Source organism: Acomys minous (genome assembly GCF_964271855.1).
Source record: "Acomys minous genome assembly, chromosome: 13".
Lineage (NCBI taxonomy): Eukaryota > Metazoa > Chordata > Mammalia > Rodentia > Muridae > Acomys > Acomys minous.
The window spans coordinates 111,200,166-111,226,682 of record NC_140495.1 but is presented as its reverse complement, the minus strand read 5'-3'; the positions used below and the strand labels follow the sequence as shown (position 1 = coordinate 111,226,682).

The window sequence follows — 26,517 nt, the reverse complement described above, 5'->3', positions numbered from 1 at the left end:
TCAGACGCTCATGGGAATCATACAAAAATTATTGAAAGCGTGTGAATATAATTGTGGTCCATCTATCTATATGTCTGTCAGCCTGCGGACTGTCTTCACTCCCACTCCAATTCTCCCACAGTTCCAGGCGTACGAGCGCTCCCACAGTGCACCCAGATCAGTCCTGGGCTTCAGTACATTTTTGGTTTGTCTGGCTTGAGCTCTGCAGACCCCCCTCCCCCCTCCCCCTCCCCCTCTCCCCTCCCCCTCCCCCCACCACCCCAGCTTCCATTTTAGCATCCTTCCCTCCCCCCCCCCACCTCCCTCTGTGTCAGGAGCTGCTCAGTTTCATACTCCAATCTGCTATTTTTTGCTATAGATTGCCATGGATATTGGGGTCTTTCATGTTTCTGTGTAAAATTTAGGATAAGATTTTCTATCTCTGTGTAGAATGCCGTGGCTGTTTTGATTGGAGACGACACTGAGTCATTAAATTCCCTTTAACGGAATAAGGTCTTGACAATATCAATTCTCCCAAACCGTGAACATGGGAAGCGTTCTCATTTCTGAATCTTCTTTGGATTCTTTTTCTTTTTGCTTAATTTTTTTTATTTGAATAGTAGGGAATCACATTTAGGGCCTCACCTCATGCCAGGGAAGTGCTCCGCCCCTGAGCCATAACCCCAGCAAAGAGCTGTGGTGTAATCCTGAGCAGGGTGTCATCCAGGCCGGCCTAGGCCTTGGTCTGTGGCCCTGGGCAGCTGTCAACTTGTGGTTTTCATCAAGCTGAGGCTGGTTGCAGGGCGCCAGCAAGCCTGGCTTCTTCTGTTTTTTTTCATCAATACTTTGTTGTTGTTGTTGTTGTTTGTTTGTTTGTTTTAAGTTTGCAGAGAATCGTGGTTATTGAGGGTTGGATTCCTTTCACAGTTTCTCTCTTAGGAAATCTGTTGCTGATGCGTGGGGAACGCTATTGGTTTTGTCTTTTGACTTTTGCGTCCTACCACGTTACTGAATTGATCAGTTACACGGGTCTTTAGGTGGCGTCATCAGGCCTTCCTACTCGCAGAGTGAGATCAGACCCAAACAGTTTGTTAAACGCACTTGTACTCACGAAGCTAAACAGCTGCTATTTATTCCCCATTCCAGCAATCTGGGTTTAATGAAGAGATTATAGTCTCTGAGATACAATTTTCCTTTCTCCCCGATAACTGAGTTTTCTTTGTTCTCTATGTATTTACAAGTAACTGTTATCCTAATGTTGAAAATAGTGTCCCAATACGTAAACCTCCTTCCTCTACAGCCCTGAGTGAACTATCAGCCACCTGCAGCCTTCCAGCCCAGGCACCGTCCTCCCTGACAATCCCTGCAACCTTCCAGCCCAGGCACCGTCCTCCCTGACGATGCTCCCAGCCTTCCAGCCCGCGCACCGTCCTCCCTGACAATGCTCCCAGCCTTCCAGCCCGCGCACCGTCCTCCCTGACGATGTTCCCAGCCTTCCAGCCCAGGCACCGTCCTCCCTGACGATGCTCCTAACTCCTCCAAAGCCTTGGGATGGTTGGGGCACTTAGGCCTGAGTTATCTACTCTTCGTTGACTTTCTGGGAAGAATTGATCAGTTTTGAGGTGTGCTTTAAGAGTGCCGGGCCAGGAAACATGAGAGACAGAAGTTCTGAAGCTGGTGAGGCAGATGCTCCCCGTCGCTCCCCGTCGCTCCATCTTCCCCACCCGCAGCAAAGCTTTGGTCCTGGGAATCCTCTGGCATCTTTGGGGGACTTGTGACAGCAGCTGGTTGTTTTTACTCCTGTCCCCATTCCCCAGGCTCTGGATTGAGTTCGCTATGAAATACAGAAGCACATTTGATAAGATGATGGTCTGAGAGTTGATATTTGTAAGGCTTTGGGGCACAGCTCTTCAAACCTTACCCAAATTGTGCCAGCCACTTCCGCCACCTCGAAACAAGAACATCTTGCCCGCCACCTACTGGTCACACGTGGAACTGTCACCGTTGGGACGCATGCCACAGATGGCGCCGTGGGGGGCCTGGTGGATCAAGATGGCAAACAGCAACCAAGGGTGCCAATAAGAGTGTTCGGGCTCCAGGGGCGCAAATGCGGGGCTTGTACACAGTAAGATTTGCTTTTAGTGTTTAATCAATACTAGGGCGCTTCTCTTATTCGCAGAGTGACATGAACCAAAATGCCTGAAATGTTGAAGGTCGCACTTCTCCGGTTTGTTCCTTTGGGGAAGCCTCTTCGGACAGGCAGCAGTGAGTCAGCTTTGAGACAGGGGACTGGCCGGTCCCCGTTAGATAACACTCCAACGTGAAGCTCTAGGATCAGCTGGGCATTCCAGGGTCAGTGGAGGGAGCCGTGGGCCGAGAGGACAGATGGCCTGGCTAACCGTGACCGCGGGCCGACCTCTGAGCTCCCGGAGGCTCTTCCCTCACAGGACGGTGTGTCCCCAAGTCACAAGTGGCTGAGCCTGAGTTCTTATTTCTAGGAATAGAAATGAAGTATTGGTCTGGACTCTGGTTCTCTGTGATCCTGGGGAGTTTAAAGGGTGGGGCATACCCTGTGGTTCCTCCCCCCAACCCCGCCCGATTCCCCGCATTAGCACCTTGCTCGTATCTGCAGCAAAGTCAATTTTATCATTTCAGAAAACAGTAATTGGTGAGTGATTCAGACGTGTAAACTCTCATAAAGTCAATTCGAAAATGAATTAAATTTTTAAGTAAAAAATTAAACATTCAGAGGAAACTGGTCTGTCAGAACCTTTTCGGATTATAGGACCGCAAAGGACCCAACAGTGCACAGAGTTCTTCTGTAGCTGACAGACTGGTGGATGCCAGAGCTAAGGACCGCCAAGCCCGGAAGTGTCAAGTACGGCTGACATCCCTCCCTCTGTCTCTTCCTCCCCATCTTTCCTTCCTTTCTCCCTCCTCTCTCTCTTCCCACCTCTCTCTACCCCCCCCCTTCCGTCCCTCTTGCCCTCTTCTCCTTGCTTTCTTTTTAGTCTTTTGGCTATCTTCAGTTCTAAGGGAATTTAAGTGGCACATCTCTGCTGAAAAGTTTTTCTTTTTCTTTTCTTTATTTTTTCTTTCGTTCTTTTTCTTTTTGTTTTGTTTTCTTTGGTTGGTTGGTTGGTTGGTTTTCCAGACAGGGTTTCTTTGTGTAGTCTTGGCTGTCCTGGACTCACTTTCTAGACCAGGCTGGCCTCAAACTCATAGAGATTCACCTGCTTCTGCCTCCCAAGTGCTGGGATTAAAGGCGTGCGCCACCACGCCCAGCAAAGAAAGCCAGATTGGGCTGTCTCAGCTGCTCTGAGGCTCCTGTGACATCATGGCTGCTAGGCAGTGGATGTAAACATGTTTTTGTTTTGATCCCAAGGGTGGGGTGTGAAACAGACTTGTGTGAGGGTGTGCAGAGTTTGCCCACTGGAAACAGACTTGTGAGAGGACACATGGTTTTTGGCCACTAGAAGAGGAACTGTCTCTTGCCAGGGCATGGTCTTTGCCAACTGATAAACACATATATATGTATATATACATATACACACATCTTATGCCCAATACCAGAGGCTTGGCTTTTTGTTTTTGCATCATTTGGCTGTTCATTGCTCTGCTTTGAGATGCAACTAGAGGAAAATGCTCCAGAAAACACTCTGAGGTTCCTTGGTCAGGCTGCTGCTCTGGATTCCGGCTGCTGTGGTTGCAGTCACCTTTGCTGAATGGACTGCATTGCTGTTTAACGAGACTGCTGGGATCCTGATGAGAAGAAAAGAAGGGCAGGTGGGTTGGAAGGGAGGTACGGGCATTAAAGAACCCCAAATAAAGTGGGTCTGTAAAAGCTCAAAGCCTACAGGCGGCACCCATATGTGGCTTGGGCATAACGAGTAACTTAATTTCTAATGCTGTAGAGGAAACTGTAGGTTGTGAAGATGTAAAGATACTGTTTCCTGCTGGGTGTTGTGGTGCACTCCTTTAATCCCAGCACTCGGGAGGCAGAGGCAGGGGGATCACTGTGAGTCCGAGGCCAGCCTGGTCTACAAAGTGAGTCCAGGACAGCCAAGACTACACAGAGAAACCCTGTCTTGAAAAACAAAACGAAGAAGAAGAAGAAGAAGAAGAAGAAGAAGAAGAAGAAGAAGAAGAAGAAGAAGAAGAAGAAGAAGAAACTGTCTCAGGGTGTCAGCAAAATGACAGCTTTGGCGTAGGGTTCTCTCATGTCTTGTACTCGAAGGGAGTTTTCTGTTTTTGCTTTGTCTTCTTCCTGTGTTCCACTTTTTAAAAGATGGTGGTTTAGTTAATTGCGGGAAGAAGCTTTATTTAGTCTCTTGTATGTGTTTTCAAGGTTTGGCAGATAGTACATAGCTAGAAACAAGCAGTGTTTGTCTATTTAGATATAGATGGAGAGACAGACAGACAGACAGACAGATAGATAGATATGATTTTACACTATAGTAAACAGATAGTCTTCAAACACTTCAGAGATCTACACAATACGGAATTTAACAATAAAGGGCTTGTCTGACAGGGAGACACATCTGCTCCTGGCAGCGCCTCCATCTACTTTAATGAAGATGATGGCATCAAAGAAACGAATGTAGCAGAGCAGCTGCTGGACCAAAAACTGTTCTTATCTCTACTGCTGACAGCCGACTGACTGTCCAAACTATGACCAAGCATGACACTGGGAAGCTGACTGTCCAACTTTGCCAGCCCTTCAAAATTCCTGCGTTATAAAAAAAAAGTCTGTCAGAGATTGTGGGCTGCTAGGCTGAAGATTAGATGCCCCAGCGATACAGAAAAACCTTTGGTGACCATCTCTGTCATTTCTGTACTTTTGGAAGCTGCTTGCCTGCACTTCCTACGTATTACGTAATATTTCCTTCTTAAGTCTCTGATGGGGTTGAAGACTAGACAGTCATAGTATTATTACAATTAAGCCTTAGTTGTTAGGGACTAAAAACATGTTTTTAGGTTGATAACTGTAAGTTATAATGAGAAAGTGATTTAGGAAAACTTTGGCCACTAGGACAGGATACATGGTGGATACTTTCCCCAAGATTGTCAAATACAAATGCGCCAGACCCTCTTCTGGCCTGCAGGTGTATGTGCAGTTACAACACTGAATACATAATAAGTAAATAAATCTACCAAAAAATTTAAAAAAAAAAGGGGGGGGGGGAACGCTGGAGAGATGGCTCAGTGGTTAAGAGCACTGCCTGCTCTTCCAAAGGACCCGGGTTCAATTCCCAGCACCCACATGGCAGCTCACAACTGTCTGTAACTCCAAGATCTGCCACCCTCACACCAATGCACATAAATTAAAAAATTAAATAAATAAAAATATTTTTTAAAAAAGAAAAAAGAAGGTCTACTTCTCCTGTCCCCTATCCCCCTGATCCCACCCCCCCACCCCCTGCTGCATTAACCTCTTTTCTCTCTTATCTAGGTTAGGTGGGGTGGAAGGGAGGTACAGGCATTAAAGAACCCCAAATAAAAGTAAGTTTGTAAAAGTCCAAAGCCTACAACTCCGGGACATGGTTTTCTCCTCAGTAGGGTGAAGGTTGGCTGATAGACAGGCATGCCCCTGACTCTGCAGGCCCACAGACTCCTGTTCTGAGGGGGAGCTTGGCCCTTGGGGGGGAATCCTGGAGGGCAGGACAAAGGTAGCCATGATGTGGGTGGCTACAGATGGCAGGTGACCTGCCTGCTGAGCAGGGTGTGGGGCAAGAGGTGCGTGTCGACGTTACAACTGTGCCCAGAGATCTAGAGAAATCAGAACAGAGCCCAAAGTCCACCTGCCTTCCAAGTTTCGCTTTTGAGCGTATCGCAAGGGGCCGCAGGTGCGTGTGCTGGCCTGACTGGAGTCTCACTTTAGAGTGACCCCCGGGGGACGTGGCTCTGCCTCCAGGTTGGCAACGTTCAAGTCTTCCTTCATCTAACCCTGAGACGCTTCCGCTCTCCCTGGCTGTTCCGTAGTTGCATTTCCAGCCAGTGTGTCCTGGACTCACCTGTCTTTAGACACCTGCTGTGTAGATGACGGACACATCTGTGGTTGGGTGAGACCAGCAGCCTCCATTTCATCCCAAAGAGAGAGGTGAGTGGCTTGGAGAGTCTCTGGTGAAGAACACGGGAGGAGAGGAGTCAACTAAGATGCGGAAGTAGGGCCTACGCACAGCCTGCATCCTGTGAGGAAACGGCTTTCACTTCCTGTTGATGCCTACTGCATTTTTTTTTTCAGAGAGTGGCGTTTTGAGACAGGCTCTCAGTCTATAGCCAATTCTGACTTCCAACACACGGCCATCCTCCTGCCTCAGCCTTTAAAGTGCAGAGATTATAGTGAGCCACCACACCAGGCTAGGTTTTTCTCTTTTTAACATTATTTCTTTAGTTCCAGATGGATTCCCTTTTCAATCAGAAAACTTCCTTCAGCTCGGCTTGGCCTCAAACTGGACATCCTCCTGCCTCGTCCTCTTCAGTATTTGCCTCCCTGGGTGTAGGATTTCAGTCTCAGCATTCACAAGAGGTAGAGGGAGGTGTTCATGGTCATCTTTGGCTATGAAGCAAGTTAGAAGCCAGCCTAGCCTGAGGCCTGGGAGGGTGGGGCCTAGGGAGTAATGTACAGTGTAGCCTCATAGGGAGAGGCCAGATGTGAGCGAGGGAGTCCGCCATGATCAGTAGCTGCAAAGAAGAGAGCCAGCGATCATCTGATGGTGACAGGCTTGGTGTCAGTTGTCTATTAAGATAGCATAGCCGGGCCGGGCGTGGTGGCGCACGCCTTTAATCCCAGCACTCAGGAGGCAGAGGCAGGAGGATCGCTGTGAGTTCCAGGCCAGCCTGGTCTACAAAGTGAGTCCAGGATGGCCAAGGCTACACAGAGAAACCCTGTCTCAAAAAACAAAAACAAAAACAAAAAAGATAGCATAGCCACCGGACACTGCCCGCGTTTGCTTTCTATCGCTGTGATAAACCTCAAGACCAAACATAACCCGGGGAGGAAACGGTTAATTTCATCGTATAGCTTAAGTATAGCTTACAGCCCTCCCTGAAGGGCAGTCAGGGCAGGAACCTGGAGGCAGGCACCTAAGCAGAACCCTGAGCAGCGCCCTTACTGGCTTGCCCTCTGTGGCGGCTCAGCTTGCTTTTCTACAGCATGTATGCCCACCTGTCCAGGAGTGGCACTGCCCACAGTGGGCTGGTCCCTCCCCAGTCAGTCATTAATCAAACAAACAAACAAATCCCCGCCCCCCCCACCCCCCAAGGCTTGCCCACAGGCCAATCTGATGGAGGCATTTCCTCAGAGGAGGATCCCTCTTCTCAGGTGGCTCTAGCTTGTACCAAATTAACAAAACCAACAAAAAACAAAACAAAACAAAAACCAGTGCAGAAACTGCAGGGCATGCTGGGAGTGTCACAGCTGCACTTTCTCCTGTGTTTGCTTCAGGCAGGATGGCGGATTGTCCAGGGTACAGTCTATCTGGTGTGGCTGCCTCCTTCCTCTTCCTCCTGCTGACTATAAAGCACCCAGGTAGGGTCCCTTCCTTCCTCCCTGCCCCGCCCTGCAGATCTAAAATGCACAGTCTCTAACCCATCCCGACGGTGTGGTAACTCAGGGCATAGAGGTCCAGGGCTCACGCTGGGCTTCCCACCCTCCACAGGGCTTCCCACCCTCCACAGGGCTTCCCACCCTCCACAGCCCCCCCACCTCCCTTGGCCTCCCCCCACCTCCGGCTTCAGAAAACTTGACTTAGTTGAAAGCCATCTGGACTGGGTAGCTGGAGCATGCGCAGTTTTCATCCAATGCTCTTAACCCAGTGGGGAAGACGTCACACGTAAATTCCACTAAGGGAAGACACAAGATCTCTGTCTAAGTTCTAGAGAGAATTTTTGAGCGATATCTATTTTATTTCATCTTAAGTCTGAGTTAGATAAGTTTATTCTTATGATTACTTTTATTTTATTAGCTTTTAATGTTACATTTATGTATGCGTGGCTTAGGGTATATGGGAGGCCTGCACACCGGGGCTGGGGTATGGGGCTCAGAAGACAGCTTGCCGTAGCTGAGTCTTCCACCACGTGGGTCCCGAGACTTGAACCCTGTTCCTCAGGCTTGGCTGGGAGTGCCTTCCCTGCTAAGCATCCGCTCCCTTCTCCTCCCTACACAGGGTTTCAGGCCCACCCCGGCTGGCCTCTAACTCTCCTGCTCCGTCCTACACCCCCCCTCCGACCCCCCACCCCCCGCCCTCCTCCACCTCCCAGAGCTGGAACTGCAAAGGACAAACGCGGTGCCGCAGGATATATGAAGTCCTTAGGCATTCTAACACACAGAATTACCAAACATATCTTTGATTTTCAAATACCAAGGAAGATGACTTGAAATTTGACCAGAAGCCGGGTGGTGGTGGCCCACGCCTTTAATCCCAGCACTCGGGAGGCAGAGGCAGAAGGATCACTGTGAGTTCGAGGCCACCCTGGTCTACAAAGTGAGTCCAGGACAGCCAGGGCTACACAGAGAAACCCAGTCTCGGGGAAAAGAATTGACCAGAAGACTCAAACTTTCTAGGCAAGCCACACCTCTAACCCACTGTGAGACTTCTGTGAGACCCACATTTGCCACTCACTGGACTTTTGCCTTTTCCAGAAGGAATGAAAAAAAAAACCAAGTCAAGCACTGGAGAGATGGCTCAGAGATTAAGAGCACTGCCTGCTCTTCCAAAGGTCCTGAGTTCAATTCCCAGGGACTATATGGTGGCTCACAGCCATCTATAATGAGATCTAGTGCCCTCTTCTGGTGTGCAGGTGTATATGTGGGGAAAACACTGTATACTTAATAAATAAATCTTTAAAAAGAAAAAACGAAGTCAGACCCCGCCCCCATGACTGACCCTGAAAGGCTGAAGGACCCAGTAATATAATCATTTATCTAAACTCAAAATGACTAGAAAATAAACACCCCGTGGGAACATCAACTCACGTATTGACTTATTTGGGAATGAGACCGAGAGATGAGGCCACTTTTATCATCTTAAAGATGCGTGATTTAAGGCTGCAAATCTCAGGCCCAGACGCGAGGCTCAGTTAAGAGTCTGAACGCTTTCCCGGAGGCCTGAGCTCGGTTCCCAGCACCCACCGCCGACGGCTCACCACCTGTAACCCATCTCCTGCAGGGAATCTGATACTTTCTTCTGGCCCGCAAACACATGCCTGTACCGCACAAATGTGCATAATTAAAATTTAAATGCTTTAACTGTATAATTGCCTCCCAACCACAAAGCTGATGACACACATTCACACGCAAATGATTAAACTTTAGAATATACACAGTTTCTTTTTTAACTAGTAAAATGTACAAATTTCCACGCTTGCGTTCCCTGGAACGTTGATATTGAATCCATCCTGCCTCCTGGCGACAGGTTCTAGCACGTTGGCTACTCAGAGCAAGGGCCCTGCTCCTCTGGCTTGGACACCCCTGTTTCCCTTTCACTGCTTTGTAGATGACTTCAGAGTCGTCGGTCCTGCCGCCCCTGTCCTGGCCAAAGTCGGGGAAGACGCCCTGCTAACGTGTCAGCTCCTCCCCAAGAGGACGACGGCGCACATGGAGGTGAGGTGGTACCGCTCCGACCCCGACACGCCTGTGACAGTGTACCGGGACGGAGCTGTGGCGACTGGACTACAGATGGAGGGGTTCGGAGGCCGGGCAGAGTGGACCGAGGGCAGCGCTGAGGAGGGAAGTGTGGCTCTGAAGATTCGCCAGGTCCAGCCAAGTGACGACGGACAGTACTGGTGCCGCTTCCGGGAGGGGGACCACTGGAGAGAGGCAAGCGTGCTGCTCCAAGTGGCAGGCAAGCATCTGCACCAGGAGGGGGGGGGATGGGGGAGTGGTGGGGGGAGAGGGGGGGTAAGGGGGTGGAGTCGGGGAGAGGGGAGTTAGCGGGGCACAAGGGGGCATCCATTCACTTGTGCCAACTGTGTCACCTCTTGCAAAATCCCTTTTCAACACCGAAGGAAAACATTGGGTTTTTTTTTTCTTACTTATTTTAAAAATGAAACATTTGTTTTTGTTTTACGTGTATGGGTCTTTTGCCTGGTTGTATATCTGTGCACCCTGTGTGTGCTCAGTGCCCACGAAGGCCAGAAGAGGGTCAGATCCCCTGGGACTGGAGTTAGAGACGGTTGCGAACTGTCGTGAGAGTGCTGGCAACCAAGTCCGGGTCCTCCAGAAGAGCAGCCAGGGCTCGTAACCACTGAGCCGGCTCGGCAGCCCCTCTTCCTCATTTTCTATTAATTCTTTGAGAATTTCATACAATGTATTTTGATCATGTTCTTCCCCTCCCCCACTCCTCCCAAACTCCACCCCTCCCTGCCTATACAATTATGTCTCCCCCGCCCCACCCCCGTCCCCCCCACCCCCGCCCTCTCCCTCCCGTCCAGTCCAATGGGTGCTGTCCACATACTCCGGTGTGTGGCATCTGCTGAGCTTGGTCAGCCTACGGGGCACTGACCCTTTCCTTCCCAGTGGCTACCAATCTCCAACAGGTTCTCGGCTGGGCGTGGGGCTCCTGCCTGCCCCCTCTACACTGGAATTGTGTCTGGTTTGAGCTTACAAAGCTCTGTGCACGCTGCCGTAACCTCTCTACGTGCTACAGGAGAAGTCAGTCAAATCCAATTGCCTCACCAGAAAAAAAACGAGTTTCTGGAGACACTGGCCTCTCCGGCTTCTTTGCCGCTACAGCCTTTACAAAAAAGCTCATCAGTGCGCATGCGTTCTTTGTGCAAAGCGCCAGGCCTCAGGACGCCCTCATTAAATGGACTTTGACCATACTTACCCACTGCCCTCTCCCGTCACCCTCCCATCATCTCCCTCTGCTTAAGATGACAGTCTGCAGTTGCATCCATTTCCTGTGGAGGACTTCGTTGTTTTTGAGTGAATAAAACACTGTTGTGGGGTCTGGAGAGACGGCTCGGCAGTAAAGAGCACCTGTTCCTCTTCCGGAGGACCCAGGTTTGATTCCTGGCACCCACAGGAAAGCTCACAACCATCTGTAACCCCAGTTCCAGGGGATCCACTGCCATCTCGGGCACCCACGGGCACCAGGCACACACGTGGTGCACAGATGCACAGCAGGCAACACACTCACAGACATAAAATTTCACAAAGCGCCATTGTTTTGCCTTCACGTTTTCTGCTTCTGTCCGTGGATGACATCCGGGCTGCTCCTACGCCATGGCTTTGGGAAGGGTTCTTTCTGCAGGGAAGGAGGGCGGCTTAAATCCCCGTGGGCGTTTTCCCGGAAGCGGGGAAGTGGATGTTACACATCAGCCCTGCCTTTAGTTTTGGTTTGGGTTGGTTTTGGGTTTTTGTTTTTTGGGGGGTTTTGTTTGTTTGTTTCTGTTTTGGGGGAGGCATGTTTGTCTTGTTTTGTTAGGAATCTTCCACACATAACATTTTTTGACAGATATGGCTGTAGTTGTTCCTATTGCTATGTTCAGTTGACTCAAAACGGATGTGCGAATCTGTGTGTCTCTGAGCATAGCGGGAGCTGGGCACTGACTCATGTCACACTCAGGGACATTTAAATTAAGTCAAGTGTTTTCTCTGGGTGCAAGTGGGAGGCTTATTCTTCTATTTTCTCAGCCGGTGATATAAATAGTTGTAACGTTAAAGAAAGCACATCATGGTTTATACAAATTAGTCTAAAATAGCATGGATTTCCCCAGTTATGAAAAAAAGAAGATAAGAGACAGTAATTTCTCTGTATTTTACTACATACCAAAATTGCAACTGCCCATAGAAGAAATGAAAATAGCCCTGGAACCTGATGTCTGAGTTTAATAATAAATGTTTCGTTTGAACTATAGTCCAGACATGGCCTAAAATGGCAAACGAGGCACCTAGCTAGAGAACATGGGAAAAGAAAAAGCAAAGCTGAGGGCATAGAAGCCATCGTGAATAAATCACACCAGAAACACAAAACAAATTGTGTCATGTTTCCTTCTTCTCCCTTTTCACCATCCGAGTCTGAAGAAAAGTATGGTCAAATATGGTAAAGTCTGAAGATACATGATGGGGAACAAATAAAACACAGAACTCAGTTGATGGGATGACACCCTGGTACCATCGTTTGCCTCCGGGCCTGGCTCCCTCGTCCTTCTGTGAAGGACCACTCCGGGTCCCTCTTCCATCTGTGGGCTTCAAGCATGTGTCTTCTCTCTCTCTCTCTCTCTCTCTCTCTCTCTCTCTCTCTCTCTCTCTCTCTCTCTCCTTCCCCCCCCTCCCCAGCCCTAGGATCCTCCCCAGACATCCACATGGAGGGACCCGGAGAAGGAAGGCTCCAGCTCGTGTGCCTGTCCCAGGGCTGGTTCCCTGAGCCCGAGGTCTATTGGGAGGGCATCACGGGAGAAACGCTGGTCAGCTTCTCTGAGCATCACGTGTCAGGTGAAGATGGGCTGTTCTATGTGGAAGACACGCTAGTGGTCAGGAATGACACAGAAGAGCCCATTTCGTGCTCCATCTACAACCAACGTCTCAAAGAGTCCAAGGAGGCCACCATCGCTCTGGCAGGTCAGTGCTCCGCCGCGGGCAGTGTCAGGAGTTCCGAGGATGCTCAGCAGTAACTCATGTTTTCTTTAATCACATTTTAATAACCTGTTAGAATGTATGTGAGAAGTGCATCTAGATTAAATGGCAGAGTTTCAGCAATTTTCAAGTCCTATGCTTTACTCCACTGTGTGCAAATATAATAAAAGATATTCCTCCAATGGAGGCATTTTCCCATGGCATGAGGAGCCAGCCACGTGCTTAGTCAGAACGGGATGGCTTCTTTGACAGCTTCTTAATTATATAGTTTCGTCAATAAATAGTAACAAAACCAGAAATGAACACACTCACCATGGTGGTGACAGGCATGTCACCTAAGTTGTTAGAAGTTAGAGCCGGCATGGCGGGCAGCACTGAGTGATCAGAAAAATCCTCATGCTCAATGATAAAGATCTTCTGCCACCTACTACCACCCATCGCCTACCTATCTAATCTATCAATCATCTATTGGTCATGTATCCACCCATCAGCCATTTATTGATATTCATCTTTTATTATCTATCATTCATGTACCTAATCTGCCATCCAGCTGTCACCGTCTATCTACCAATCATCATTATTTAATCATTATCATTGATTGATGATCTATAGTTAATATGTCATCATCGATAGACATATTATTGATAAATCACATTGATAAATCACCTGTCTTCTAAATACCTATCATCTACCTGTCTGTCTGTCTGTCTGTCTGTCTGTCTATCATCTATCCATCACCTGTCTGTCTATTATCGATCTGTAGCAGACATTTGAATTTCTTTTGAGACAGTCTCACTCTGTGCCCCGGGCTGGCCCCAAGCTCCCAGCACTCCTCTCGGCTGAGCCTGCCCAAGGCTGTTACTATGTTACCGCAGGCATGAACCAAGGCGCCTGCTACTTACCTGACTGTCTTTAAACACCTTTACTTGACCTGAGGCTTTTAGGATACTCTGTTTAGATGTGCTGTTGCTGATGTGAGCAGATGCATCAACAAGCTGAAGGTAAACGCTGTGTCAACCCTAAATCAGTGTTGTGCAGCCCCAGTTTGAAATCCTAAGTGATACTTGCTTGTGGCCATATGTTTCCGACTTAGCTTTCATTTATGAAAACAATGTATATTTTTACTAGCACTTAGACTCAGCAGAAACAAACTGAACTGATGGTGATAGAATTGACAGCTTTTTATTGTGAAAAAAAAAAAAGTAAGATCTATTTCATCAGATGGTCCATGGGGAAGAATTCATTTTCTGCTTCTCAGGCCTTTTAAGTAAATTGAGTTCTTGAATAAGATGTGACGCTTACCTTTATTTCCGGAAAGTTTCCTTTTCTTTAGACAAAACTCCTTAAAATATCTTTCTTCTTCTTTCTCCAGAGAAACTCCAGACAGAGCTGGGTGAGTGGGACCTTCATGACTGAGGGCGGAGTGTGGAAAACAGCACTCACCTCAGGATCCCCAGGAGGAGAGGACAGGGCTGTCTCCATGCTGGCCACCTTGGCGTGGGAAGGACCCGGCAAGACACACACCTCACACCCTCCTTCAGGGACTGACTGGGGAAGGCGTCGTCAACTTCTGTTACTACACACCCACCTTGCACTCATTTTTTAGCCCATGATCAGAGGGTGGTGTGAGCTCCCGAGTCCTCACATCTCCGACTCTAACCTCTGCTCACACTGCGTGGTCCCCAAAGAGCCTTTGTTTAATGCCTCAGCAATCTCATAGATAAATTTTATAGTTTAAAACTCCAGAGCTGGAGACATGGCTCAGTGGTTAAGAGCACTCTTCCAGAGGTCCTGAGGTCAATTCCCAGCAACCACATGGTGGCTCATAACCATCTATACTGGGATCTGGTGCCCTCTTCTGGCGAGCAGGTGTACAAGCAGATGGAGCACGCATACATAAAATAATAAATACAAAAATTTTTTTTAATCTCCAAGGCACAGAGTTTAAGGTGTGTAAAGTCAGCCAGATTTCGAGTGATGGAACATCCATTTTATTCTGAGAGCTTTAGCAGTAAAATGAGTGTGTTGTTAGTGTGTAACTTTTAGCTGGTGTTTTCCTTAGATTGCCAGGGCTCTTCTTTAAACAAGAACCTCTGGCATCCTGAGACCATAACTCCCACTTTCCTCCATGAAGTGACCTGAGCCTCACACCTCCCTGGGATGCTCGCAGGTCCTGAGCCTCACAGGATGCCCACGTTGGCAGCATTACTCCTCCATGTCGGTTCATTCTTTTCCTTTGTCTGGTCTGTTTAACAGCTTCCTCGAGGGCAGTTGGACCTCCCCAGCCCACCCTTGTCCGAGTCGGAGACAACATAGAACTAACTTGTCACCTGTCACCTCAAACTGATGCTCAGGGCATGGAGGTGAGGTGGCTCCGGTCCCACTTTTACCCGGCAGTCCACGTGTATGCGGACGGGGCCCACGCGGCTGGAGAGCAGATGGCGGGATACAGCGGGAGGACCGCGGTGGTGATCGACGCCATCCACGAGGGAAAACTGACCCTGCAGATCCACGATGCCCGACCTTCTGACGACGGGCAGTACCGGTGCCTTTTTGGAAAAGATGGTGTCTACCAGGAGGCCCGTGTGGCTGTGCAGGTGATGGGTAAGAATTCCAGCAGATATTTGGCTTTTCCAGCTTCCTACGAGTGTGCCACGCTGGCGCCTAGGAGTCTTCTCTGGCACCCAAAACATTCTCCGTGCTCATTCATTTTCCAGTTTACAACAACCATAGGTACTTCAAGGTCACAACTTCAGGTACACTGATTTAAAGTTTTTAAATAAGTAAAAAAAATTTTACTAATTCTTTAAGAATTTCAACAATTTATTTTGATAATATTCACTCCCAACTTCCCCCCCCCACCCCACGTAACTCCTCCAAGATCCGCCCTCATTTTCTTACGCCCTAACTTCCTGTCTGTCCTCTTTTTAACAACCCACGAACTAGCTCTGCTGTCCGTAAACCCCGTGGTCATGGCGCCACCTACTGGAGCTTGCCAAACCTTCCGGGAGAACTGGAACGTTAGAACTGACTCTCCTCTCCCCTGAACCCACCAATGTCCAGAGCTCCTTAGCCAGGGGTGAGGCTCACCAGCCCCGCCCACTTCCGTGCTGGAGTGTGGACTGGCTCCATCATTGGGCAGGTCTCCCACAGTGGATGTGAGTTCACGAGTGCCGTGGCCCTGTCACGTCCAGACACTGTTTCAGTACAGGGCCGGTCCCCCGAACCCCTGACTCTGACTCCCAAAGCTGCTCTCACCTCTCCCCTCCCTCCCACGGGGAAGTTGCTGACCACACACAGACACACACACACAGAGAGAGACACACACACAGACACACACAGACACACACACACACACATACACACGTGTGCAGAGGCTCCATCTCTGCTTCCTTGGTCTCTGCCCCCAGCGGTGGGTTCCACGCCACGGATCACCCAGGAGGTCCTGCAGGACGGAGGCGCGCAGCTGAGGTGTACGTCCGATGGGTGGTTCCCCCGGCCCCACGTGCAGTGGAGGGACAGAGATGGAAGAACACTGCCGTCATCCTCTGAGGCCTTTCGTCAAGGGAGCCAGGATCTGTTCCAGGTGGAGACGCTCCTGCTGGTCAGGAACAGCTCCGCGGTGAATGTGACCTGCGCAGTCAGCCTCCCTCAGGGCGAGGAGAGAGCTGCGCGCTTCCCTCTCTCAGGTTAGAGACTGCATGCCAGCCGCCTCCCGCTTGGCAACTAAGTGTCAAAATGGGTTGGGCTCTGGGTGTTTTCTTTGGGAGGTTTCACGTGTTCAGGATGACCTGGGACTTCTGGTCTCCCTGCCTCCTCATCACAAGTGCTGGGGTTACAGGTGTGCGCCCCACACTCGGCCTGCTGCTGCTGCTCCCCTCCTCTGCCCTTCGTCTCCTTCCCTCCTCTTCCTTCTCGTCCTCCTCCTCCAATTTTTCCTCCTCCAATTTTTCCTCTTCCTCTTTTCTCTTTTACTCTTTCTTTTCTCTTCCTATTTTCTTTTCTTCTCCCTCTTCAATCCACTTTTTAAAAGTAAATCTGTCTCTTGCAAAGTTTGTATTCACGTCACCTAAGGACATTCCTCTGAGTTTCTTGTTTCTCTCCCTCTCTCTCTCTCTCTCTCTCTCTCTCTCTCTCTCTCTGTGTGTGTGTGTGTGTGTGTGTGTGTGTGTGTGTGTGTGTGTGTTTTATTCTCCTCTATCTACCGACTCCCCCTTGCTGTGAATCCTAACATTTTTTCTTCCCCTTGTTGTGGATTTTATTCTGCACTAGAAATTAATTTTCTTCAAAGCCCTTGTAGTTGTAGGCTGGGAGGCTTTATGCGTTAGCGCAATAGTTGCTCCAGTGATCCTGTGATGTGGTGATGGAGCTGCAAAAGAAGAAAGGAAATGGGGTGGGGGAGGGGAGGGGGCGCCGAGGCTAGAGCTAAGTCTGCCTGCTTCCCTTGGTGTCTGTGGAGGAGGGAGACTGAATCTGCAGGTTCCTGGACCGACCCCGCCCTCAGGCTGTGTGAGGAAAGCCACATTGGTATTGCCCTAGTCTCATGACTTCCTGGTGTTTGCATTTCAGACTCCAAGATAGCTCTGTTGTGGATGACTCTGCCTGTCTTGGTGCTGCCCCTCGCCATGGCTATTGACCTGCTCAAGGTGAAATGCCGTAGGACAGGTGAGTGGGCGAATAGGACTGGCCCTTAGTCACCCTTCAGCAACTGGGGAGTCCATTCATGTCAGCAAAGCCCAGGGACTCGTGAACTTAGACGTAACAGCATCATCACAGCCCAGGGACACACGAGCTTAGACATAACAGTAACAGAGTTAAAAGATGATGGCCCAGGGCTACAGAGACAACTCAGAGCTTGGCTGTGAGGCTACGTTGGGTCTGGATTGGTGTAACTCTGGTCATTGTGACCTTGGTGACATCACTTCTCTCAGCCTCATGGTGAAGTACAAGATGTCATGATACGTCAGCATAGAGGGAGGAAAGGAACTGGAAAGAGTTAGGAGAGCTAGAGAGGTGGCTCGGGAGCTGAGCACCTGCCGCTCCTGCAGAGGACCTGAGTTCAAGTCCCAGCGCATACATAGTGCCTCAAACCATCTGTGACACCATTTCCAGGGGACTGACGCCATCTTCTGGCCTCAGCAAACACCAAACACGCCATGGTACACGGGTATACACTCGGGCAAAACATTCCTACACATAAAATAATAAAAATAAACGATTTTTGGAGAAGAAGCCAGAAGAGGAGACACAGCAGGGCAGTGGTGACCAAGAAAGAATGACAGCAAAGTGTAGTGGCACCTGTGTGAGGAGGAGATGCCGCAGAGGAACAGGCACCTGTGTGAGGAGATGATGCCGCAGAGGAACAGGCACCTGTGTGAGGACATGGCGCAGAGGAACAGGCACCTGTGTGAGGAGGACATGTCACAGAGGAACAGGCACCTCTGTGAGGAGATGCCGCAGAGGAACAAGCACCAGTGTGAGGAGGACATGGCGCAGAGGAACAGGCACCTGTGTGAGGAGATGATGCCGCAGAGGAACAGGCGCCTGTGTGAGGAGATGCCGCAGAGGAACATGTCACTTTGTGTACTGACCCCTTGTGGCTGGAGAGACGGCTGAGGGGCTAGGAGCACGGGCTGCTCTCACAGAGGACCTAGATTCCACTCCCAGCACCCACACTGCAGCTCGCAACTGTCTGTGACTCCAGTCCCCGGAGAGCTGCGCAGCCTCAAGCTTCCTGCACTGCTTGGTCAATACCCAACGATGGCGCCATGCTCTCACCCATCACCCCGCCCCCACTGCCAAGGGGCTTCTAACTTTTTCGGGTTTTTTTTTTCTTTTAAAGATTTGTTTATTATTATGTGTACAGTGCTCTGCCTGCATGTACACCTGCAGGCCAGAAGAGGGCGTCAGATCACATTATAGATGGTTGTGAGCCACCATGTGGTTGCTGGGAATCGAACTTAATCTCTGAGCCATCTCACCAGCCCTAACTTTTTCAGTCAAGTAGACTAAACCCTACTTGGACCCCAACTACCGGAGCCCCATCTCTCTGTCAGCCTACAAGTTACTGAGTCACATACTTCCTTGCTGAGTCATATACTTCCTTGCTGAGTCATATACTTCCTTGCTGAGGAGTCACATACTTCCTTGGAAACTAGGGGACACCACAGCTTCCAGTCACCACACAGCTGCCTCCTGTTGGTCCCTCAGGCCCCAAGTGCCACCTTGATTTCCTGCATGGCCCAGGCTTGGGACCATGTCCTCTCACCCCAGGCCATGAGCGCAGGTGACTAACAATGTGTCTGCTGCTGGTGCCGAGCATTTGGTCTTATTTAGCCATCTTGGATGGAAGACGTCTCACCAGAAAGTGAACAGGAGATTAAGGCAGATAGTTGATGTCAGTGAACCCAACCATAGTGTTAGACAGGGTGGGGCTGGGGGGTCCTTGCTGATACAATGTCTTCCTTGGCACTGAGAAGGAAGAACAGCCTATAAGACAGCAGGGCATAACACAGGAAAGGACACCCACACACACACACCACAGGGCAGAGAGAGGAAAACTCCCCCACGCTCTTTCTTGACTGTCTCTACAGTAGCCAAGCCAAAACTTAAAAATCACTTTTCAGGGCAGAGGTCTACTGTTTATTTCTGGTTTGTGTTATTTACTATTCACAGCTGTGGCGCAGCTTTTCTATTAACTACCTAGATCCACAAATATATCTTGGTCGAAAAGTGTGTGGTCATTTTTTTTTCCACAGCCGGTGATTTCTCTCTCTCTGCTGAACCCTGTTGTGTAATTTCCCTGGGGGTCATGGCTCTGAGGGTTGTTGGCGGTTCATCTCAGTCCCACACACAGTCTGATGCCATGAACGCCGCTCTGCCTGACTCCGGCTACCTTTGACTCCTCCCTTCTCTCTCTTGGTCCTTGGCATTCTGTGATCTCCTCATCTTCTGTTTTTCCTTCCAGAGAAAAACCACAGCAGCAGTCAGGAGAATCACAAAAGTGCCGAAAGCCACACGCGAGGGCTTCCTCTGACAAGAGGCTCCGCGCAAGCGCAGTGCGCCCCACGTCCTGACAAGAGGCTCCGCGCAAGTGCAATGCACCCCACTTCCTGATTACCCATCCTTCCTCTCCTCTCTCCCCTCAATGAGAAGAACTGCCCTGACATAGGCGTGGGTCCATCCTGGAGCAGGGCCATCCTGTTGGCGCTGTCGCTCACATTGAGGGACAGCTCTACCTGAGTCCGCCCATCATGGACTTGGTCTGACCCTCACACAGTGATAGCATCGTCTCTCCCTTTGCCTCTTTCTGTCATCCCTCGGGCTGGGGACAATCCCTCACCTGTGCACAGCAGCTTTATCACTTTGTCTTCTGGACCCACCATGAGGATGAGAGGAGAACAGAGACCTGGAGGGAAACGTCACTCCCCTGAGACCTGGATGGGTTTTTCCAGAAATGCCCGATCCAGTAGCGCCAGAGGGACAGGGACTCCTCATGCAAGCGGGAGACGGTCTCCTTCCTCTTTGCACAAGAGAGAGGACTGTGGTCCGTGGTTCTGGAAGACCCGACACTTACACTACGAATCAGGGCAAGGGACGGAGAAGTAGCTCAGGGGTAAGAGCACTTGCTGTTGTTGAGGAGGACCTGAGTTCTATTCCCGGCACCCACATGGCAGCTCACAGCCGTCTCTAACTCTAGTCCTGGAGGACCTGGTGCTCTTTTCCAGCCTCTGAGGGCAGAAGGCACATACCTGCTGCACAGGGATACATGCAGCCAAGACATCCATACAAATATACAAATAAAATAAAAAATAATTTTAAAAACAGACCAAAGCCTGCCGTGTGGTCTCTATCCAAGGCTGTCTGCATCTGGTCATGTAAGGACAACAGAAAGAAGACAGGAGAATGCTAATGTTTAAATCCATCATAAGGCCAGGCACAGTGGTGCATCCCTTTAATCTCAGCACTGGGGAGGCAGAGGCAGGCGGATCTCTGTGAGTTCGAGGCCAGCCTGGTCTACAGAGTGAGTCCAGGACAGCCAAGGCTACACAGAGAAACCCTGTGTCAAAATAAAAATAAAAATAACAAATCCATCGTAAGGTATTTCATACCAATCCATGTATTGGTGCCCCAAAGAACACGATACTTCCATGCCTAAAACGGGGTTTTCTATAGTAACTCATTAAACAGTCTGCCTTAGTTACTGTTCTATTGCCATGACAAAACACCACAACCAAGGAAATTTAGAAAAGAAAGCATTTAATCTGGGGCTTATGGTTCCTGTGGGCTGGAGTCCACAACTGTCATGGCCAGACTGAAAATGCCAGCAGGCAGCAGCAGCAGGCAGCAGCAGCAGGCAGCAGCAGCAGCAGCAGCAGCAGCAGCAGCAGCAGCAGGCAGAAGGCAGCAGCAGCAGGCAGCAGCAGCAGGCAGCAGCAGCAGGCAGGCGCGCCACTGGAGCAGTAGCTGAGAGCTCACATCTGACCCACAGGATGAGGCAGAGAGCTAACTAGAAACCTTGTGGACTTTGGACCCCAGTGACACACCTGTCCCCACAAGGCCACCCATACCTTCTAATCCTTCCAACAATTCCACCAGCTGGGTCTAAGCGCTGAAGCCTACAAGCCTGGGGGGGAGGGAGAGGGGAGGGGGAAAGGGGGAGGGGGAAAGGGGGAGGATGAGGAGAGAAGGGGGAGGGGGCGCATTCAAACCACTGCACGCACAGTCTTTGTAGTTGTTCTATAAATTTGCTTTTTAACTCCTCACTGGAGACTGCGTGGACAATAAAAACAGTCAAGAGGGTCCACAAGGAGCCCCGCTGCTTTTCTTTTGTTTTTGTTTTGTTTTTATCTGCAATCCATTCCTTTTCTCTTCCTGTCACATCTCCCCTTTCAGTCCTTACCAGTGGGGTCTGCCTGTGGACCCACATAACCAGCACCTGCATAAAAACAGCAGTGCCAGGATGCAGGAAGGACCCAGGTTCCCAAGTAACAGACATGCTGGTTTTAACTTTAAGTCTCATATAAGCTCTTCTGGGTTCACTCCCCTATTTCTTGGATGGAGGAAACATTGTGAAACTGGACTGCGTCGCATTTTAGCTGAAAATTATAATCCCTCCAGTGATGTCTGGTGCTACCTGTGACCAGTTAAGGAGGACAACGTTCTGGAAAACAGCAATCTGCACCTCACACGTCTCCCCATGGCTGCCGGAGGAGCAACTGCTGCACGGCCTTATGAACAGGGCGGCACGTGGGCAGGAACGCGGTCCTAAGTAACCTGGGCCAAAGCCCAAGAAGCAAGACTTTGACCTGAGAGAACACAGCATGGGAGTCCAAAGTAGGGACAGCAAAGCATGAGCTGGCCATAAAAAAGGGGGCACCATAATGGGGAGCCTGTGGAAGGTGAGTGAGTGTGAGCAGCCTGTGGAAGGTGAGTGGGTGTGAGCAGCCTGTGGAAGGTGAGTGGGTGTGAGCAGCCTGTGGAAGGTGAGTGTGAGCAGCCTGTGGAAGGTGAGTGTGGGCAGCCTGTGGAAGGTGAGTGGGTGTGAGCAGCCTGTGGAAGGTGGGTGGGTGTGAGCAGCCTGTGGAAGGTGAGTGGGTGTGAGCAGCCTGTGGAAGGTGAGTGTGAGCAGCCTGTGGAAGGTGAGTGTGGGCAGCCTGTGGAAGGTAAGTGAGTGTGAGCAGCCTGTGGAAGGTGGGTGGGTATGAACAGCCTGTGGAAGGTGAGTGAGTGTGAGCAGCCTGTGGAAGGTGAGTGGGTGTGAGCAGCCTGTGGAAGGTGAGTGGGTGTGAGCAGCCTGTGGAAGGTGAGTGAGTGTGAGCAGCCTGTGGAAGGTGAGTGGGTGTGAGCAGCCTGTGGAAGGTGAGTGGGTGTGAGCAGCCTGTGGAAGGTGAGTGGGTGTGAACAGCCTGTGGAAGGTGAGTGTGAGCAGCCTGTGGAAGGTGAGTGTGAGCAGCCTGTGGAAGGTGAGTGAGTGTGAGCAGCCTGTGGAAGGTGAGTGAGTGTGAGCAGCCTGTGGAAGGTGAGTGGGTGTGAGCAGCCTGTGGAAGGTGAGTGGGTGTGAGCAGCCTGTGGAAGGTGAGTGGGTGTGAGCAGCCTGTGGAAGGTGAGTGTGAGCAGCCTGTGGAAGGTGAGTGTGAGCAGCCTGTGGAAGGTGAGTGTGAGCATGTCTACCCAGCCAGGCTAAGTGGGCAGAAGATGATTACACAATCACTCAACTGCTTCTAAGGGTCAGACTCCATGGTCCATCACCCGATAGGGGAGCGAACGGCAAGTGCTGTGACATTATCGCCACTGGCGACCTCTGACCTCTTCCTGAGATGGTGCACTCCTTCACCACCTAGTGGATTTGCTGTCTTCCTCTTCGGTAACTGGGCAAGGCAGCAGGGAGGGGGGTGGGCACAAAGCTCCTCCCCTAGCTGAGGATCTACTTGATAGCTGCTGGGAGAGGGGCTGTCGGCAGCATCGGTTAAGAGTGTAAGCCCTGGTTTGTTGACCACTGCAGGGCAGCCCCACTCCCAGGAGCAGTGGGGTCTGCGGGAGAGACAGAGAACGAATGGATGAGTAGTGAGGAGGGGGATGGGGGAGGGTGGGGGAGGGTGGGGGAGGGTGAGGGAGGGAGGTGGCGGATGGGGGAGGGTGGGGGAGGGTGGGGGAGGGTGGGGGAGGGTGAGGAGGGAGGTGGGGGATGGGGGAAGGTGGGGGAGGGTGGGGGAGGGTGGGGGAGGGTGAGGAGGGAGGTGGCGGATGGGGGAGGGTGGGGGAGGGTGGGGGAGGGTGGGGGAGGGTGGGGGAGGGTGGGGGAGGGTGGGGGAGGCCTTACCACACACATCGCACACTCTCCTCGATCTGTGCGCTCCAAGCACATTTAGGACTTGAGGGCACGGCAAGTACATTGGACTACTCTGAACTTTTCCTTTAAAGTGATCGTCTTTGCTACATTTAAAATATGTTGCTAGTCGACGCTGCCGTCAGTGTTCCTGTACAACAGAACGGTTTTCCCTTTCCCTTTTCATTAAAATCCTTGCAGTAAAGGACTGGGTGTGGTGGTGCAAACCTTTAATCGGGTAAATCTCTGAGCATTCCAGGACAGCCAGAGCTACACAGGGAGATCCTTTCTCACAAAAACAAACACAGATCGTCAGTAAAGATTAATGGGGAAAGAGGTGGAGAAAATGAACCACTACAGGCAGCATCACATGAACTGCAGCATCGCCTGAAGTGCAGCGTTGCATGATGTGCAGCATCGCATGAAAATGAGGCTGACTTCAAGAGAGGAGCAGCAGTGCAGCGGAAGCAGCTTTGTCTTTGGAGGATGAGATGAAATAAAGTAATTTTAAAATAAGACTTTTTTCTTTAGACCAGGCTGGCCTTGAACTCACACTGATTCTCCTGTCTCTGTCTCCCAAGTGCTGGGATTAAAGGCGTGGGCCACCACACCTGGCTTATACTTTGAAAAACTGTTTCAGGCTGGGTGGTGGTGATGGTGGTGATGCAGCCCCCAACAGGCAGAGGCAGGGAGATCTCTGTGAGTTTGAGGCTAATCTGGTCTACAGAATGAGTTCCAGAACACTTACAGCTACACAGAGAAACTATGTCTCAAAAAACAAGACAAAACAAAAACTGATTCCACTTCAAAGTACAACATGATAAATGCATCAAAATATCAAGACCGTTTAGGTCAAATCCGAAACATCCGAGACATTGACCACCTCCTACAAGGAATCTACAGGGTAAAAACGAGAGTGGAAAGTGTGTCGGGCTGACCTGCCTGGCACCTTCAGAGCACATTGTCCCATCCCTGTCAATCACCGGTGTTCCAGCAGAGCCCCGGGGACCTTCGGCATCACAGATTTTTATATGCACAGACTGATGTGTCAGTGGGGTTTTTTTGTTTGTTCACTTGCTCACTTGCTTTTTGTTTTATTTTGAGGTGTGTGTGTGTGTGTGTGTGTGTGTGTGTGTGTGTGTGTGTGTGTGCATGCGTGCATTTTACAGCACACAGGCTAGTCTCACACAAAGCAAATGATTTCTTGGTTGCAAAAAGACCCTTCGCTTCCTTTTCTGGAGGGAGCCCTGACCTGAACAGCAGTGTCCTGAGGCCGTTAGTCTGAGAGCCTGGTAGCCAGTTGACTGAGCGGGAGAGAGGGAAGGGGAGGCAAGAGGCAAAGGGAGAGAGAAGCAGCAGCTTCCAGTGTGGCTCAGCGTCCTTGAGTTTTCTCCCACACCTTCCTGTATTCCCAAGGACTCTGCCTGCTCTCTACCCACCCTCTGGGTCCAGGCTCTGTCCCTCCCTCTTACCCATCACCCAGGAGAGGCTCGAGGAAAATTCTTTTTTTTAAATCTTTTTAAAAATTAATTTATTTATATTATATCTCAATGGTTATCCCATCCCTTGTATCCTCCCATTCCTCCCTCCCATTTTCCCCTTACTCCCCTCCCCTATGACTGTGACTAAGGAGGACTTCCTCCCCCTGTATATGCTCATAGGGTATCAAGTCTCTTCTTGGTAGCCTGCTATCCTTCCTCTGAGTGCCACCAGGCCTCCCCATCCAGGGGACATGGTCAAATATGGGGCACCAGAGTTCGTGTGAAGTCAGGCCCCACTCTCCACTCAACTGTGGAGAATGTCCTGTCCATTGGCTAGATCTGGGTAGGGGGTTGAAGTTTACTGCACGTATTGTCCTTGGCTGGTGCCATAGTTTGAGCAGGACCCCTGGGCCCAGATCTGCCCATCATAATGTTCTTCTTGTAGGTTTCTAGGACCCTCTGGATCCTTCTATTTCCCCATCCTCCCATGCTTCTCTCACCTAGAGTCCCAACAGGAAGTCCTCCCCTCTGTCCCACTTTCTGGTAAGTGAAGACTTTCATGGGACCTGCCCCTTGGGCTAGTGTCCAGATATAAGTGAGTATATACCATTTGACTCTTTCTGCTTCTGGGTTAACTCACTCATTATGATCCTTTCTAGTTCCATCTATTTGTCCACAAAGTTCAGGACTTCCTTGTTTTTAATAGCTGAGTAGTATTCCATAGTGTAAATGTACCACAGTTTCTTTATCCATCCTTCTACTGAGGGACCCTTAGGCTGTTTCCATGTTCTGGCTATTTATGAATAAGGCAGCTATGAACATGGTTGAGCAAATTTTCTTGCTGTGTGCTGGAGCATCTTCTGGGTATATTCCAAGGAGTGGAATAGCTGGGTCTTGAGGAAGCCCTATCCCCAGTTTTCTGAGATAGCACCAGATAGATTTCCAAAGTGGCTGTACTAGTTTGCATTCCCACCAGCAATGAAGGAGTGTTCCTCTCTCTCCACATCCTTGCCAGCATGTGGTGTCGCTTGAATTTTTGATCTTAGCCATTCTGATGGGTGTAAGATGGAATCTCAGAGTTGTTTTGATTTGCATTTCCCTGATGGCTAAGGAGGTTGAGCATTTCTTTAAGTGTTTCTCAGCCACTTGATATTCCTCTGTTGAGAATTCTCTGTTTAGTTCCAAGCCCCATTTCTTAATTGGGTTATTTGGTTTGGTGGTGTTTAATTTCTTGAGTTCCTTATATATTTTGGATATTAGACCTTTGTCAGATGTAGGGTTGGTGAAGATCTTTTCCCAGTCTGTAGGCTGTTGCTTTGTTCTATTGACAGTGTCTCCTGCCTTACAGAAGCTTCTCAGCCTCATGAGGTCCCATTTATTAATTGTTGACTTTAAGGCCTGGGCTGTTGGTGTTCTGTTCAGGAAGTTGTCTCCTGTGCCAATGTGTTCCAGGCTCTTCCCCACTTTTTCTTCTAACTGACTTAGTGTCTCTGTTTTTATGTTGAGGTCTTTGATCCACTTGGATTTGAGTTTTGTGCATGGTGACAAATATGAGTCCACTTGCATTTTTTTTACACGTAGGCATCCAGTTAGACCAGCACCATTTGTTGAAGATGCTATCCCTTTTCCATCGAATAGATTGCTTGAGG

The 26,517-nt window shown here is 50.0% G+C and overlaps 2 protein-coding genes across 2 annotated transcripts in view; both read left to right on the top strand.

The window, feature by feature from the left end:
• LOC311582051 (H-2 class II histocompatibility antigen, E-D beta chain-like) overlaps positions 1–26,517 on the top strand; it is a 185,637-nt gene that overhangs the window by 26,902 nt on the left and 132,218 nt on the right. The window lies entirely within an intron of this gene.
• BTNL2 (butyrophilin like 2) lies at positions 7,432–17,679 on the top strand (the record flags this gene model as incomplete). The annotated part of the gene is made up of 7 exons (XM_084752412.1): positions 7,432–7,510; positions 9,477–9,824; positions 12,263–12,565; positions 14,816–15,163; positions 15,970–16,248; positions 17,129–17,224; positions 17,672–17,679. 7 exons carry the CDS (start codon positions 7,432–7,434, stop codon positions 17,677–17,679), a joined length of 1,461 nt encoding a protein of 486 aa, XP_084608538.1.